Source organism: Euprymna scolopes, chromosome 4, assembly GCF_053919585.1.
Source record: "Euprymna scolopes isolate OS-2025 chromosome 4, ASM5391958v1, whole genome shotgun sequence".
Taxonomy (NCBI): Eukaryota; Metazoa; Mollusca; class Cephalopoda; order Sepiida; family Sepiolidae; genus Euprymna; species Euprymna scolopes.
The window spans coordinates 71,031,431-71,050,954 of NC_136485.1; the positions used below are offsets into that span (position 1 = coordinate 71,031,431).

The 19,524-nt window shown below is 30.2% G+C and overlaps 1 protein-coding gene across 9 annotated transcripts in view; it reads left to right on the forward strand.

The window, feature by feature from the left end:
* Positions 1-19,524, forward strand: part of LOC145268387 (solute carrier family 35 member E2A-like) — a 176,166-nt gene that overhangs the window by 142,477 nt on the left and 14,165 nt on the right. For all 9 annotated transcript variants that reach the window (XM_080123943.1, XM_080123956.1, XM_080123947.1 and 6 more), the window contains one exon: positions 2,086-2,221. In XM_080123943.1, the coding sequence (XP_079980069.1) occupies positions 2,086-2,221 (136 nt within the window). The remainder of the gene's footprint in view (positions 1-2,085; positions 2,222-19,524) is intronic.

Sequence of the window (19,524 nt, forward strand, 5' to 3'; positions counted from 1 at the left end):
CTAATCCTTATGTGTAGAATTCTTATTTTAATCAAAGTCCATTACATGATTTTACAAAATGCCAAATTTTAAAGCTTAAATTCAAGGAGTCTTGAGAAGAAATTGAAGTTCAGCAAATCTTAGTGTCGAATGATTATGGATCAAATTTAATGCAATTTCCAAATACTTGAATTTCCAAATGGGATCTTGTGCCAATATTATCTTATTTTAAATATTATTTTATATTAAAGTATTCATAAGAAACTGAAAATTTGAGGAATATTCATTAATTGATGTCAAATATATATTAAAATTTTTAACATTTGAGGTCTCTGAATTTTCATAAAATACTTTCACTTCCTCTTTGCTCCTTTTGTATACAACCAAATGAAACTAAATATAGTCCACATTACCCACCCATATGCTTAGCAGTTGTGTTCTAAAATTCATAATAATACTATATAAAAATAGATAAACACATATGCATACCTTACTTTATATAATTAGAGATTTAGTAAAACTCTCAGAACAAAATAAAACAGATTGCCTTTCTAGATGAATGCCAAAACATAAAACGGTCATTGGCAAGTTTTCTCGACCAGACGAGATCAGGTTTAAGGCTTCCAATATTCATACTATAATTGTCTACATAGACTCACAATGTAACAGTTAGACCTGATTGTTAAAACAATGCTTTTAAGGGAGTCTTCTGGAGGTTGAATGTTCAATTAATAATCAAGAATAACGTAAATTAACACTTTTACTTGTTATGGATCAAGAAAAATCTACCTCTGTGAAATAAAGGGTTCACTTTGAAATTCTCTGCAAGTTGCTAAGTTTGACAAAGATTCCCAATTAAACTATTAGGTTTTTAATTTTGAAAAAGTTGCATCCAGGTCATAGGTTACATCAGATGCTGAGGGGATAGTAATCCAAACAAGTCAAATTATTAATCCAAAATATATTAAAAAAAAAACAAAAAAAACCATCTTTTTCTTTAATTCATTTTGCATAATTTTCTTACCGCATACGTTTTTTTTTTTTTTTTTTACTCTATTCATATTGTAAAATATTTTCTCCAATCCAAATCAACAAACGGTCTTAAAAAGAATGGCCCAAATAATACCACTCCTCCTTAAATTCACATTAAAATCTAAAAATTAAACGAGAGGCTTAGACATTAGATAGTCAAATCCCACTCTAAATTGAGAAAAAAATAGGGGAGGAAAAAAGAAATTGAGCCACAGATGAACTTAAAATGGTTGAAAGGTTGTTAAACATTAGCAAATAACAATTTTTCAAAATCAATGTTTTTTTATATTTATTATTTTTTTACAAGAATCCAAGTTTGTCCAGCCGGGCAAACTTGAGTCCTTGTACTGGAAAAATATCCAGTAAATAAAACGTTGTTTAGTAAATCGTTATTTTTATATTTTTTTTGCATTTCCATACATTAAACATGGATATAAATATCACTAAAACATCCGCTGGGTCATAAGCTTCATTTCGGTACTTTACTTGCCTGGGTAGGCTGAGATAAACCGTGACGCACGCACACGAACTTACTAAGGGAGATAATAACTTCCGGTGAATACCGGAAAAATATTTAGTAAATAAAACGTTTAGTAAATCGTTATTTTTTTGCATTTCCGTACACCAAACATAGATATAAATATCACTAAAACATCCGCTGGGTCATAAGCTTCATTTTGGTACCTCACTTGCCTGGGTGGGTTGCCTGTAGGCTGAGATAAACAATGTCACATACACCCACAGACAGACATTAGGAAAATTTATAAGATTTATTAGGTTTTATATAAATGTTCACACACAATTACTACACTGCACTTTACATTCATTAACCCTTAACCTCAATTGTCTTTTTGGCCTTGATAAATGGTGACCCCCCCCCCCTCCCAAGTAAAAAATAAAAAATGTTATAAATTCATATGAATTCTATTACACATGAAAAAAAAATTGTCGCATTTAAAAAATCTTATTTTATATGCATGCACATCTCTACTAATGCTTGTACTAATTGTAGTCTTTTTCTTTTCTTAAAATGGTTTTGTTTTTATTAATATCTTCTTTAATCTCTATTTGTAGGTGCTATTCAGATGGTCATGACGACCGTTTTAGGGTTTGTACAGATTTATCTGCCTTGTGGGATGTATGTTCCAATTCAACGAGAGGGTAAACCTCCAAATTTCTGGCGAAATATGATTGTGGTTGGAATTATGCGGTAAGGACAGTTTTATATGGATATTATATTTTCTTTGCCGTTTTTTTTTTCTTTGCCGTTTTTTTTTTTCTTTGCCGTTTTTTTTTTCTTTGACTTTTTTCTCTTTGACTTTTTTCTCTTTGACTTTCTTCTCTTTGACTTTCTTCTCTTTGACTTTTTTCTCTTTAACTTTCTTCTCTTTAACTTTCTTCTCTTTGACTTTCTTTTCTTTGACTTTCTTTTCTTTGACTTTCTTCTCTTTAACTTTCTTCTCTTTGACTTTCTTCTCTTTGACTTTCTTCTCTTTGACTTTCTTCTCTTTGACTTTCTTCTCTTTGACTTTCTTCTCTTTGACTTTCTTCTCTTTGACTTTCTTCTCTTTGACTTTCTTCTCTTTGACTTTCTTCTCTTTGACTTTCTTCTCTTTGACTTTCTTCTCTTTGACTTTCTTCTCTTTGACTTTCTTCTCTTTGACTTTCTTCTCTTTGACTTTCTTCTCTTTGACTTTCTTCTCTTTGACTTTCTTCTCTCTTTGACTTTCTTCTCTCTTTGACTTTCTTCTCTCTTTGACTTTCTTCTCTCTTTGACTTTCTTCTCTCTTTGACTTTCTTCTCTCTTTGACTTTCTTCTCTCTTTGACTTTCTTCTCTCTTTGACTTTCTTCTCTCTTTGACTTTCTTCTCTCTTTGACTTTCTTCTCTCTTTGACTTTCTTCTCTCTTTGACTTTCTTCTCTCTTTGACTTTCTTCTCTCTTTGACTTTCTTCTCTCTTTGACTTTCTTCTCTCTTTGACTTTCTTCTCTCTTTGACTTTCTTCTCTCTTTGACTTTCTTCTCTCTTTGACTTTCTTCTCTCTTTGACTTTCTTCTCTCTTTGACTTTCTTCTCTCTTTGACTTTCTTCTCTCTTTGACTTTCTTCTCTCTTTGACTTTCTTCTCTCTTTGACTTTCTTCTCTCTTTGACTTTCTTCTCTCTTTGACTTTCTTCTCTCTTTGACTTTCTTCTCTCTTTGACTTTCTTCTCTCTTTGACTTTCTTCTCTCTTTGACTTTCTTCTCTCTTTGACTTTCTTCTCTCTTTGACTTTCTTCTCTCTTTGACTTTCTTCTCTCTTTGACTTTCTTCTCTCTTTGACTTTCTTCTCTCTTTGACTTTCTTCTCTCTTTGACTTTCTTCTCTCTTTGACTTTCTTCTCTCTTTGACTTTCTTCTCTCTTTGACTTTCTTCTCTCTTTGACTTTCTTCTCTCTTTGACTTTCTTCTCTCTTTGACTTTCTTCTCTCTTTGACTTTCTTCTCTCTTTGACTTTCTTCTCTCTTTGACTTTCTTCTCTCTTTGACTTTCTTCTCTCTTTGACTTTCTTCTCTCTTTGACTTTCTTCTCTCTTTGACTTTCTTCTCTCTTTGACTTTCTTCTCTCTTTGACTTTTTTTTTTTTTCTTTGACTTTTTTTTTTTTTCTTTGACTTTTTTTTTTTTTCTTTGACTTTTTTTTTTTTTCTTTGACTTTTTTTTTTTTCTTTGACTTTTTTTTTTTTTCTTTGACTGTTTTTTTTTTTTCTTTGACTGTTTTTTTTTTTTCTTTGACTGTTTTTTTTTTTCTTTGACGTTTTTTTTTTTTTTCGGATCAAGTAAAGAATAGATACCCTGTAGCAGACGCCGCCTGGCAATGACAAGCGCACAATTCAACTAACACCGGTGATTCGACCTTGACATTGGCACAAGCACATGGCGTCGAGTGTTTGTAAACACGTCAAATAGCAAACATGCTCGAATATTCGCCAACAATTTTTTTTTTTAAATATATTTACAAAACTTTTGAAGATTTAAAAGAAAAAAATATATTTACAAAACATTTTTTTAAGTAAGTAACAAAACGAACGTATTTAATAAATAAAAGATATTTAAATAAATGGGTGTCTTTCTGTGTCGGATTTTTTCGATCAAGATTGATTTTTATGTACCGTGTGTTTTTTTTTGGGGACGGAGGAGGGGGGGGGGTCTGTATGCGTTTTTAAGACAATTCAATATTTATTTAATTATTCTTTAAAACATTTCAGCGACAATTAATATATTTTTAAAATAATATTTTTAAATATAAACTTTTGACAAATATTCGCGAGCAAGATTTTTTTTTTTTTTAATAAAAGATATTTAAATAAATGGGTGTCTTTCTGAGTGCGTTTTTATTTAATAAAAATTATAAAAAGTTTTGGTACTGGTCGCGATTTGAGTTCCCTGCCGAATACCATAAAAAAAAAAACTGACTTCTCCCTACGCATGAGCAAAGGACATTTATCGCCTTTGTTTTTTATCACTTTTATCGACCTTTTTTTTTTCTTTTAATAGCATTTTATTTTTAAATGACGTTTTTACTGTTTATGAATATTAAAAGAAAAATAATTACTGAACATTTATTAATAAAAAAAATGGGTGCTAGTGCACTTATGATCCGCGCTATAGTTTAAATCGTATTTCTAAGTTTAATTAAAGTTTAATGTTATTCAATTGTAAGGTTAAGCCATTCTTAACATGAGGAGGGTGTTTTGTACCTATTCTCTACTTTAACCTTACAATTGAATAAAAAAAACCCATTAAACTTTAATTAAACTTAGAAATACGATTTAAACTATAGCGCGGATCATAAGTGCACTAGCACCCATTTATTTTATTAATAAATGTTTAGTAATTATTTTTCTTTAAATATTCATAAACAGTAAAAACGTCGTCATTTAAAAAGAAAATGCTATTTAAAAAAGAAAAGAAAAAGTCTATAAAAGTGACACATAAACAGTAAAACAAAGTCGATAAAAGTGATTAAAAACAAAGGCGATAAAAGTGAGATATTATTAATAAATGTGTAGTAATTTCTTTTATTTCAATATTCATAAACAAAACTTATAAAAATCGATAAAAATTCATGATCGTTTTGTTACTATGGCAATTAAAACATGTCCTTTGCTCATGCGTAGGGAGAAGTCAGTGTTTTTTTATGGTGGTCGGCAGGGAACTCAAATCGCGATCAGTACCAAAGATTTCTATCTAGAATTCATCTTTATAAAAATAAAAGTTATAAAAAGATATGTGAATAAAATATATTTTAAAATCTCGATTGTTTATACTTGTGATTTTATTATGCATAAAAATTGCCTCAGCCTATAATTATTTCTCCTTCACTAACCACCGACATACATCGCACTTTAAATATATATTGAATTGTATTAAAAACGTACACAGAAAAAAAAAAAATGTCCAAAACCGTATAGAATGAACCTTTTTTTAATAAGTTTTATTCTGTCTTTATTTGAACTTAATGGACTGGGTTTTTTTTATTATTTATTTTTGTATTTATTGACTGTTTTATTCTTTTTATCAAACAAAAATAGAACTTTTATAATGAAATATATATTATGGACTGTTTTTCAAACATCGAAATTTTAAAATTAAAGTTTTATTTAAAAAAAAAATAAATAAAAGATGAGGTGTTCTGTTTTTCGAGATTTTTTTTCGCCATTTATCACTTTTAAATTTTATTCAACAATGAAATGATAAAAAAAACACTTTTTGTTAAATATATTTTTAAAAAATTATTATAAAATATCTATAAAGTCTATTTTTTATGTCTATAAAATTTTGTTGAAAGTTCAAATAAAGTTTATAATTTAATGGAAAACAAAACACCTCGTCTTTTTTTTTTTTTTTTTTTTTTTTTTAATAAAACTAACTTTAATTTTAAAATTTCGATGTTTGAAAAACAGTCCATAATATATATATGTCATTATAAAAGTTCTATTTTTGTTTGATAAAAAGAATAAAACAGTTATTAAAAAGTTCTGTAAATATATTAAAAACGCACCTAGAAAGACACTGATCTATTTGAATATCTTTTATTTTTTAAAAAAATCTTGCTAGCGAATATTCGTCAAAATTTAATATTTAAAAATATTATTTTAAAAATGTATTAATTGCCGCTGGAGGTAATGTTTTAAAGAATAATTAAACGCTGGAATTCCATCCCAGGCCACTGCTTAGTGCTTCCCCAACTGTACTGACATGCAGAAGTTCAAGTGTAACGTGAACCGACATCTTGCTGCCCAAATCCCAACATAGTACCTCAGTAGTTGTTGCCCCTGATAGTATCCCCCTACACCAAAGTGGCAATGCGCCTTGTTTGGGGTGAAAATGTAATAAAAAAAATAATAAATTGTCTTAAAAACGCATATAGACCCCCCCCCCTAAAAAAAAAAAAAAACCCCCAAAAAAAACACGGTACATAAATATTCATCTGGGTCGAAAAAATCCGAAACAGAAAGACACCCATTTATTTAAATATCTTTTATTTAAATACGTTCGTTTTGTTACTTACTTTAAAAAACTGTTTTGTAAATATATTTTTGTCTTTTAAATCTTCCAAAGTTTTGTAAATATATTAAAAAAAAAAAAAAAAAAAAAAAATTGTTGGCGAATATTCGAGCATGTTTGCTATTTGACATGTTTACAAACACCCGCCGCCATGTGCTTGTGCCAATGTCAAGGTCGAATCACAGGTGTTAGTTGAATTGTGCGCTTGTCACTGCCAGGCGGCGTCGTCTGCTACAGGGTATCTATTCTTTACTTGATCCTTTTTTTTCTTTGACTTTTTTTTTTTTCTTTGACTTTTTCCTCGAACTGCTTACCATTAGAATTTACTTCTATGAGTTCTCATTCAAAAATTTAAATATTTCAAATTTGCATGAAATTAAAATTTTTTGAATTTTAATTTAAGATCCATTAAACTTAAGCTTTAATTTTAAACATTTTCTTAAATCGAAATAGTCGAATGGATTTTTATCAAAATTGTAAGTCTTCAAGTCAGTTTGGTATCATTGTTTTGATTTTAATCTCCAAAAAGGAACATAAAAGTGATGCAAAACTTCTGATTGGAGGATTAAAATTTACCCATCCTTTCAATACACTATTCTTAATACAAAAAGAAATAAAAATACAACAAATAGCACAGTTAAAAAAAAAAGCATAGGCAAAACAAATGATACCAGACAATACAGGTAGATACAGCTAGTAATTCCTGAAATACTTGAAAGGCTTTCCATATTTGTACTGCTATTGGCATAAATGTATTTTGTTTCATTTATTTTCTTTTTTTTTTCTGGAAATTCTTATTCCAGTTAAGAAAAATGATATTTTCCTTAATTTCCTTTTAATCTATATTGGTAAATAATCTACAATTGTACTGAGCTCCCTATCTTAAGTTCTTCAAAAATGAATATATTAAATTATACGACTTTAATTGTGTTTGTGTTTTTCGCCTGCACATTGTTACCACATTACTATTTGTTAACTTTTAATTAATGTCAAGAAAACAAACTTAAAAAAAAAAACAAAACAATTCTGTTTCACAAAATTTGATTATGTTAAAGTTATGAAATTTTTTGTGTTTTCATAAACCAGCCATTTTGATTATTTCTGAATAATTCCAACTATTTAAAAAAATTATATTTTACTTTTGTTTGTCCCAAATAAAGTGTATTGCTATTGAAATGTAAGAAGCAACTGCTATAGGGATCAGACTTATAAGGGGTAACATGGATGAAGAGTTGTTCAGATTACATATAAATATCTGCATATTGGTATGGTTGTAGAAAGGGGGCGGGAGGCGAAAGGTAGAAGAAATTCTAAAAACAAGCAGTTTCAGGAAAAAAAAAAGTTATTATAGTAGAAAATATTCCGGCTTCTAGGAATCTCTTTAGTGAATAGGCAGAATTTTTGTTGTTCAAAATAAAAAAAAAAAAAAAAGAAAAGTCTACAATTTTTTTGCAAATTCTTAAAAAATAAAAGTGCCTTGTACAATATTTTATGATTCATATAGTAAAATTTTATCTTTTTAAAATTGAGATGAGGATTTTGAATTTGTATTCAGATTATTTTTCTCATGTGTACCAAATTCACAAAGGTGGGAAGAATTGCAATTTTCTGTGTTGGCTGTTTTCAATTAGCGATTGAGGTTTTCAATCCTCTCATATTATTCATTATCATTCAACTGTTAATCTATCCATCTCATTAACTTTTATCTTTTAGTGTTTTTTTTTTAACTTTGATAAGTAACCTTTCAATAGTTTTTTTTTTTTTTTTTAATAAAAACTTTCATATGAAAAAAAATGTACACTATTTAAGTAATATAAATTTTGTTTTGTGATAAAAATTTATATGTAAATCAAAACGTTCTATAAGTCTTCTATTATCAGTCAATAATTGCGTAGAAGAACAGCCTCTCGCAAGGTTCAGTTTTGGCCCCACACTGATTGACATGTCAGTATTCTGTAATGTCCCCAAATTCATCTATACAGATAACATGTACCTTGCAACCCAATCAGATATCTTTAAAGTCATCGAAGATCGATTACTGTAAGTGCTCACGCAGTTGTCATCATATGATGACAGGTGGCATCTCAACCTGAATGCAGGTAAAACTAAGGTATGTTTATTCTATCTTAAGAGCCACCTTGACCAAAGGAAACTCAACATCACTTGGGAGGTAAAGTCTTGGAAAACACCTCATATCTAACTTATCTCAACAGGATACTGTCATACAGAACCCATGTTGAGAAGCTTTGCAATACGCTATCGATGCGCAACAGCCTACTCGCAACTCTGGCCAACAGCTCTTGCGAAGCTGAGGCACAGACACTATGCCTATCAGTTAAGGTTGTAGATTCTATGTTAGAAGCGTCGATTAAAGTTTGAAATGAATTTTGTACATTGTTTTGTTTTTTTTTTCTTCCTTCTTGCCATGTTGTTGAGTTTGGTAAGAAAGTTATTAAAAAAAAGTCTGCACTGTTCCTTAAGTGAAAAACGAATAGCCAGTGCCATTCCGACATTTCAAAACAACACCACTAAGAACAGCAGTGCAGACTTTCTTTTAATAACTTTCTTATCAAACTCAACACCATGGAAAGAAAAAAAAATGTACAAAATGCCGAAGATGAAGTATTACTTTGAAATAATATATTAATTTTAAACAATAAATATTGTTTATTCACATAACATTGTGTCATGATTTAGCTTTCAAACGTCTATAATACATATTCATTTTAAACTATGCCTATCAGTTTTAGCACTATGCTACTCAACTGCAGGATACTGTGTAGTGGCATAGGCTTATTCTGCTCAACAAAATCAACGTGAAATCAACCGACCTGCCATCTGTCTACGAGATGTCCAGAATCGCTTTGCCACAGATCTGTGGAAAGGCGATAGTGAAGGCAGAGCAAGACAAGCAGAATAATGACAATCAGCATCCCCTATTTGGATACCAAAAGATACTGGAACAACTACTATCTTGAAAGGTCTTTGCCACTGTCACAGACCTCTTACGAAAAACACTGATGTCCTACTGCCTGCATTCGGGAAATGAATCGGTCAAAGATTACGAGGCTATTCTGACACTGAAAGAAGATATTCCAGCAGGCTCTGAACTTCGGATCAAAAGAATGGGTAACACTCAACCAGGCCCGAGCGAAAGTTGCGAAAACACAAAATAATCTGCACAAGTGTATAGGATGCTGTGTATCTCTGTGATGATGTGCAGGTTATCACACATCCTCACAGACTGTTTCCTAAGCAAGGCATGCGCCAATGTGAACCTGGGGGATGCTTCAGACACTGCCCGATGATGGATCTCGAGATGGAGTGAAACGGTTTGATTATAAGTCATTTTAGGTAGTTTATAAGTTTAGGCATAAGCTTGTTTCAGATGAATAAAGTGAATAATGATTTATCTGCCCTTGATAGATGGTGCATATTGGGAAATTAGACTTGTTTTATGTTAGTAACACCTAAGTGTTTCAAATATAATTTTATATTTTTCTTTTTAGTTTAGTTTCCCTTTTTAGTTTACTCACCGAAATGGTTAAGTGTTTCTATTGTTTCTCTGCATAATTTTGAACTGTTTTTTTTTGTGCAATTGTAGTTATGCATACGGTTATACAGCAATTAGTTTATGAAATCTGGAATTTTCTTTTATGTTAAATTTCCCATATTTAATTGCCATTAAAATATTCTCTCATTTTTGCTATAATGATAAAGTTCCTTTTTTTTTTTTAATTTATCTATTTTAAAACAAAAGTTTGCAGCAGATAATTTTCTTTCATTACCACTCTGGCGTTCTTATTTAAAGAAAATTCAAGGTTATTTTTCTATTCTCTCTAAAATTTATTAGAGAAAAAAAAAATTGTAATAAAACTACTTGGCAAGCTTTTTATATACGAGTGAGGTTCCAAAAGTAATGCCTCCTATTTTTCATTCTGCCCAAATGGATCAGAAGGGATTGTAAATTGCAGTGTTATGATGACTAAACTTATCCATTCATAGCCGGAAAATTTCATCTCTATTGCAGATATTGAAGGTGTGAGATTCTAAGAAAGCAATCCCTGTCATTGACATGCATCAGAAGCTGATGTATCATTGAATTCCTGACAAAAGTGCATTGAGAATAATGGTGACTATGTAGAAAAATAAATTCCGGAACACCTCTCCCATCTTCATATCTCTTCAACTTTTTGAATAAAAAAATATATAAGAAGCTTTACTTTTGCAACTATCCTTATATAGAGTAACAGGAAGACATTTTGTTGCTTGAGATTGAATGGTGTTCACTATTATGCACTTTCTCACTCTGCTCCTAGCACCATATTACTTTTTTGTCCCTAATATAATCAGAAGCTGAAATGTTGGAACACTTTCTGAACTAGTATCTTTATCTGGTTTAGATTTCATTAAAATCTGATGTACATATATAAATTTTTAAGTTGGCTTTGCTTCATGGATCACTTAAAAGTGAGGGCACATAGAGAATAACATAGATTTAAGACCAATTCTATTGTTTTCTCTGCAGAATTTTGCACATATACCAGCAGACCTCCTGGCAATGCCAAGACGTAAGATATGCTTCATGCAGATTATGTATTTATTATTATAGAGACAATTTTCTATCGTTTATTATATTGAACCTGATGTGAGACCAAAATTAAAAAATATGACTTGAGTACCAAAACCAAAATATACAATTCTCCACCCTCATTCCTTAGCCTTTGAGCCACACCCATAAAAATTCACCTGACGTTCCTTTCTTAAAAGAAGGAATCGCCCAATTGTTGAAGACAAGATGCAAACAAAGTTCACAAGTATAATTATTTAGATAAATTTCATCAAAATAGGATAAAATGGATTATGCTCTCATTGGCCCCTTAGTAGTGCACTTAGAGATTTGCAAACACTTTCATTGTCTTTCGAAGTAAATTTTACTTTTTTTAGATTTTATATATATTCTCTAACCTTTCGTCATATAGGCAACACACAAGCATTGAGCTTTATATATAAATATATTTTTTGTGTGCATGTGTATTACTCACCTATATGTAAGTTTTGTATAATTAAAAAAATTAATTTTTCATTAACTATTAATCAAATATTTATAGAAATAAAATAAGGGAAAATTAGATCTTATTTAAAAAGAAAATTGTAAACATAACTAGTTTTTTATAAAATCAAATGATTGATTTTTTATTCATTTCAGCTGATTTTTTTTTTCTTCCAAGAAACGTTTAATCATATCCATATTAATAAAACTATTATACGAGATCATGTGCATTTTCTGTGGCTGTATGTAACTTTGATAAAATATATTTAATTTTTATTACTTGTATTAAATATTTATTGAAATTAAAATAAAGTAAAACTATAATTAAAAAAACATTTACAAAACAAAGCATCAAAAAAATAACTTGTAAGCATGTCTATATTTTGAATTGTTTTCCTCTAAATCTTCCATCTGGCAACGTCTTCACTTGGCAATGCCATATAAATGCCAGTTAATTAAATAAAAATTTAAACTTTTTTGTTTTTTTAGCAAGTTAAATTTTTAAATTCAGTTTGAAAAGTTTGATTTTAAAATTCTGATCTGTTCTGCAAAAGAATCTTTAAGGCTGAAAAAAATACTAGATTTTTTAAAATTTAATTTTTTAAAAACAATCGAAAGTGATTATGAATTCTGAACACATGGAGTGTAACAGCTGTTATTTCATTTAATTAAAGAAGTTTATGTGCGGGTTAAGAAAGATTGATGACCTACGATGATAATGTTTCTCATATCAAGGTAAACGGTGAAGTTTTAAGAACATGATAACCCCTCTCCCAATAACGCACACATGTACATCCCCAGTTTCTTTTTTGAATTTAAATTAATTTTTATGTAAATGTCATAAATGAAGAGAATAATTTAAATCTTATAAGTTTTAAAGAAGTTAAAAACAAAAACATTTAAATTATTTATAATGTCTTAGAATTTTGAGATGACAATATATGTTATTCAGACTACTATTCTCATCTTGATTATTACATTCACGACAACGAAAAAATAACCTACATATTCTTGATACAGAATTAAATGCAATATGCAAACTAATAATTATAAAGAGTAGATTAGAACACTAGTAGGTAAACTGAAATATGATTAATGGTATGTATGTGTATATTATATTTTATATATATATATATATATATATATATATATGTGTGTGTGTGTGTATATTATATATATATATATACACACACGCACACACACACACACACACCATTATATTTTTATATTGTTTATATATAGCACAATCACGCTGATACACTGGTTCTCGGCATATCACTGAAGTTAAGTAGTGTTGAGCCTGGCCAGTACCAGATGGGTGACCATTTAGGAAAGTTAGGCGCTGTCTGTATTCCACTGAGTCGTAGAAATTTCCAGGTTGTTATCTTGAGGCGCATTAATTCACCATGAGAGATGCACCCCCAGTCTTTAAAACATGCACCTAGAAGGAAACTCTGATTTAAAACCCTGTGGTATACTATATACTCTGTCCTGTGACAGCCATCTGCACCGACGAAGGTTAGCCGTAATACTAAAATGTGTGGTTGGTTCTACACACAGCCTTCACCACTATAAACAAATCATCTGTTTGGATTTCCGAGCAACTTAGTTGTTGTAGCGGAACCTTATATGCTGAAATCGACGGAAGGAGAGTCTATCATATATATATATATATATATATATATATATATATATATATACATATACAGAGTTCACTATCTCCTCATTCCAAGAAAAACCAATTCCATTCACAAATTCAATCCTTCCTGCAATCCAACCATATTTGGTATAAATAAACTTCCCTCTCTACCTGATTTGTTCATTCACCAAGTTTCATCTGATGCTACCAGATCAGGCTGTCTGCTAATACTGGCTTCCTAACCTAAAATGCATTAAACATTGATATTGTTTTTCCCCTCTCCCTTTGCAAAACTTAATCATGTTCTGCAAAGTAAAAAGACAAAAACGATTTTCCTCTACAAAACAACCAAATCAAACACCATGGATAAATATTTGAAAATCTAAATAACATGAGGCATAAAAACTTTTATCAAAATTACTGGATTTCGCATTAAATAATCCCAAAAAGATTGATATGTCGTAAAACAAAACGACCAAGTTACCAATTTTCAATTATGAATCTTCAACAATTTGTTTCATTTTTTTGTTCAATGATTAGCACACTTGGATATGACGTACAGAAATTGTGAATAACTCTGGCACATTCCTTTTATTGCAGTATTTTTTATATAATAAGGATAAATATTTAAATTCGTTAAAAATACAGAAATTTTTAATGGCAGCATAAATCCGGTTAGAGAAGCTTTCCCAGGCAAAGAATTAATTTAGTTACCATCAGCAGAAACGTTGTCTTGTTTTAACACTGGAGAATTCAACAAGTTTCAGTCAGGCTGTTCTAGCATCTGGTTGGTTTGTTCTTGTCACACATGGTTATAGAATCACTCAAATTCATGGTGGCATACCCTTACAGTAGACTAAGAATATTGCGGCAGTATGTGACTAACCTCAATCATATTTATTTTTTTACTAAATTTTATTAGGTATTTTTTTGTTACCCAAAAGGATTACATGTAATCATTTAATTGTTTTGAAATAAGGCTGACTGACACTTTTTAAGTCTAGAAGTGTAAGCCATTTTGAGTTTCAGAACAGTTTCAGATGGTTCGCTGTTACACACAAGTCCTGGGAGGTGAAATATTCTTACCGTGTCGAAACCCGGGAAAGAACATGTGAAATTGCTCCAGAAAAGGTTTAATATTTATGAAGCAATTCTGGTTTCTGATTGGTTGGTAGCAGAACGTGAATTAATTTGATTCGTCAGTTCTTAGCAGCATCGTTTATAAATAGAATCGTCCGACTGTGTGGGATCATACCCCATTATACACCCAAAATATTGCAACATTGTTACATTTGATGTTAACCCAGTGATATGTACCAAAGTTGTCTTCCTGCAAATGTAATAATGGGAAACTTGAAATGTCTTATCATTATTTTAAAATTAAACCCCTAAAATATTCTGATTGACCCCTTGTAGGGTGGAGACATCACATTGGGAAAAATCCAAATAATTGCTAAAGTTTTTAGACTTTCTGAATATTTAAGTATTTTATTGTTTACATGTTCTGTTAAAAATTTTTATTTTAAACTTCTATGCATTTGTCCAGGTTTCTTTGACAAGAATAATCATTTTCTCAGAAAAAAATTGAAAAAAAACAAATTATTTCATAAAGTTCTAAATATCCCCTTTTTTTAGTTAGCCTGATCATGTTTCATTTTATTAACATCCCTCCCCCCTCCTTGTGTAATAAAGATAGATAATCATCCGTTTACATTCTTGCTTTATAAACACATAAAACATGTATATAATGTAAATGTACGCGTGTGTAGTACACACACAGGCATAGCATTAATCTGTCTGCAAGTATTTTTTGCAAGGCATGCTACCCTTTCTTCACTTATATAATTCATAATAAACTTATATGATTCATCTTAAACCCTACTAGGCCGGTATATCATCTTCCACCCAACCATTGTTCCTGCAACAAATAAAATAAAAAATAAACTTTCTTAAAAGAAAAACCTACGTCAATTGTTTTTATATATAAATAAATATCATTAACTATTAAAATAAATACATATTATATACGTTTGAAGCCAAAACAACGCATTATTACAAAAAATAAACAGACATTTATTTTGTTTGAAATTTATGTTGAAATTCATAAATATATTTCGAGGTAAAGTCTCATCTTCAGTATGTCTTTCTTTCTTTCTTTTTTTTTTTTTGCCATGTTGTTGCTGGGGCAGAGAATCAAAAAGAAAAAAAAAAAAAAAGACAAAATGGCTTTAAACAAAACAAATGCTCCAAAAACTTAAGCAATACTTATTACTTTCGATATTCATAAAATCTGCATTCTTAATGGATGACAGCATTGGAGGGTTTGAATAATAAAATATATTTTTGAATTATAACATTTTTTTTATTAATTACTTGGGCTTTCATTAAGAAGGGCTCTACAGACAAATTTATCTTCAGTTGACCTTTGACAACTAAACATTGCAAATAAAAAGGTTACTAGCTAAACCCACATGATTTTTAGAATATGACATCTTTGTTATGTGATGAGTATGTACATCATAAAGATTTTTTTTGTCTTTTTTTTAATAAGTGTAATTCTAAATATACACTGAATTTTATGTTGAGACTGAAGGTATACTCATTCAAATTTCTTCAGATGTTTTTTAAACAGTTTTTGTTAAAAAAAAAAGAGTATATTGTTCTTTTAAACTTTTTGGTCTTTCGTTTTATCAGAGAGGGACCTATGTTTTCAATGGCGTCCATGCTTCCGTGTGTCTGTTAGTCCAGATGATTGGCAGATAACTGTCCATTAGTTTTTCCTGAAATTTTGCTGCAAATTGTATTTCATTAAATAGATGTGCACAGTAAAAAAATTTGTTTGCAAAAATTCCCATTGCGTCCCTAGGGGCTCAAGAGGTAAAAAATGTCCCAAAATGTCAAAAATTGACACATTTTGCCTCATAACTTTTGATCCATCCATTAGATTTTTTTAAAACTTGGCCAAAATGTGGAGCACATTGTTCTTAATATAAATCCAGTATGGGTGACCCTGACAAAATTCTTATTCACGTCCCCAGGGACTTTCAGTACTAAAAACGCCCCTTTTTGTGGCTCTTTTTTCATATTTCTCAACAAAAACTTGATATGTCTGACTATATAGTGGTTTTCCATGGTACTGAATTCAAATATACATGTCGTAAAGCATGAAACTGCACGAAAAGGTGTCACAAATGCCTCAAATTGCAAAATATTACACTTTTTTTTACCCCATCCATTAGATTTTTCTGAAACTTGGCAAAAATGTGAAGGTAACGTTGGCCCTTCACACTTCTCACATTCATCATTTCTTCACTATTTTTTGTGGCGTCATCTCACATGCAGCACCAGAGGTGGGGGGGGGGAGCCACACACACGGTTTGGTATTGTTTAAATAATTTGACTTTACTTATTTTATTAAAAAATAAAGGTTGAAAAGATATTTTTCATTCAGTAATGAGCTTTGGAAGATTGTTAGTGAAAGAAATACAATCGGTAAAAAAATAAGCATTTCTAGTCGCCACTTTGAAAAATCACTTGCAGATGCGACTGTTTCACTTGCAATGTAGAGCTCTGCTAAGAGTCACAAAATTCGGTGGAAGTAATATCAGACAATTTTTTAGGTATGAATGACCAACACTGTATATAATGTACCTTTTTTTAAGCAAATATGAAAAAAAATGTTTTATTCAGTCTTTATTTGAACTTTTCAAGCAATTATAACCTTTATTATAAAAATATGTATATGCACTGCTATTTTTAATTTGTTTTTAATCAAACATTAGGTGTTGATAATTTTTTTTTTTTTCACATCAAACATAAAAATATAACTGTTATAAAAAATATTTATGAACTGTTTTTTTTTCCCCCCAATAATTATGAACTGTTATTTTTATTTATTTATTTCTTTTTAATAAAAAAAAAACAATTCATAAATATATTTAAAAAAAAAAAACAGTTCATAAATATTTTTTTTTATAAAAGTTATATATTTTTGTTTGATGTGAAATAAAAAAATTACCAACACCTGATGTTGATTTAAAAAAAAAAAAAAAAAAAGTATGAACATTTTTTGTTATAAAGGTTCAAATAAAGACAGTTTGAATAAAACTTCTATTTTTATATTCACTTTAAAAAAAATGAACGCTACATTATATACAATGTGTTGGTAATCCGTACCTTCAAATTTGTCTGATGTCACTTCTACTGAATGGCTTTGTAATCAAAGTGCGATTCTTAACGAAAGCTATTACTTGAGTATTTTTATCTGGTGGGGACAGTTATGAAAATATAACAAACTGAACTCTTTGGTTTGGATATTCTTTCGTTATCCTCTATTTTGTTTCAATGGCGGACTTCAAGGAAAGCAAAGAAGATAAGTCAGTTTGTCATACTGAATTACTCGCACAACTTTTTCACATTAAAAGATACGATAAAACTTGATGATAAATTCTTTTCTTTGTCTACTGGGTCATTTTTATAAATTTTTATGGCACATAAGTAGTTAATGTTTTCACCTGAAATGTGTTGGTTTAAAACATTTTTAATCTATACAAGCACCATTAATTGCAAACAATAACTGTTTTAGTAAGAGAAAATATGCCCACTCACTTTTCTTAGCCGGAATAGGTATTTTCCAAAAAGAACTGAAGCAAAATGAAATGCTTTCATGACAATAACATGATTGAAAGTAAAAAAATAAATAAAAAGAAAATAGACCAGTTCAAATGAGTATTGATTTGTAAGATCAATTGCTATTTGGATCTGAATTAAAAAATTTGCCTAGTTAACTTTATAATTTAGAAAATTAAGTTTTAGTGTATGATTCGTAATAACAACTTGATAGAACTGGACCTTACATTGCGTTCTAACAAATGTTATAACATTCTTTCATAAATCTACTGTTTTGACCTTAAGATATTAATATGCATGTGTGGACACGTGTGAATAATGTATTTGAGTGTGCGCACAATCATTGAATTATTCAACCTGTTACTTTACAAGCTGTTGCCCTAATCAACGTGTTTGTGATTGACTCCGATTTCATACACAATAAAGATTTCTATTTAACAATGAAAATAGAAACGTATTTTCTTTTACATTAACAAAATAAAGAGATGTGAAGTGAATTTTTTTGCTTAATTTTTTTTTTTTTTTTTAACCATATGGTCACTGTTTATCAAGGACCATGGTTAATCAGATAAGCTAATTTATTTTATAGGAAGGCTCATTAACAACTTGTTTACATTGGACTTGAAAATGACCATATTATAGTCAGCTAGAAAGTAGCTCCGTGGTAGCGGTATTGTATTTCAAAAATGAGCAGTTCTAAGACAATCTCTGCTCATGGATTTTCGTTTAGTTTTAGGCACAAATAAAGAGTAAGGAGAATTGCTGATAGTGGTTGTAGCTAGTGGAGTGTTTGCCGTGAATAATTTATGGGAGAGAACCATAGAGTGAACCTCAGTTGAGTACCTGCCATGTAAATAATGACAGAGCAAAAATATGCTCGCAATGTCTTTTTCATGAGACGGGTAACAGGAAAGAGAAAAGGACATAGCCCACCAGATTTCAGAGTTAATTTTGCACTCTGTCTAGGCAGGATAGGGTGCTCTGAACAGCTCCTTCTCAGATGTGGCAATAGTACTCCATCTTAGGACGTATTTGGCCCTTATACAGGTAGACGATTACATCGGGAGATACCTTCTTGATCTGTAAAATGATCGAACCATTTTTCCAGCGACCTTAGCAACGGATTAGATGTAGGTATTCCATTTCAGATTAGGTGTATAGGTCAGTCCCAGAAACTTTGTAAAATCATTAGGCTTCCTCAAGATGACATCCATTAGTTTCAATTGGGACCATGTGGGGATCAGAGCATTGGTGATGAAAAGAGAAAAACTTAGTTTTAGATGCATTAAAATTAACCAATCACCTTTTTTTCACATTGCACTACATGCTCAAGGTCAGAATAGAGAATTAAAAAGATCTTGGTTATTGCCTACTCCTACTCTTATAAACCTATCTGAAAGAAAGGATTTAATAGTTTAGGACTTTCCATAAATCTTGAAGTCGACCTTTATGCTATACTCTATCAAGTTTTTGATATATCAAGAGCAACTGCTCTAAAATCCTAGTCAAGAGATTCACTAATTTGGTGTAATATTACAGTTAGCGCATCAGGTGTAGATCTTGCAGGATGGAAACCATATTGCATGTTACTGAGTAGGTTGCTTTTACTGAGGTAGTGGACTTCTTTATCATGGATTTGAATAACTT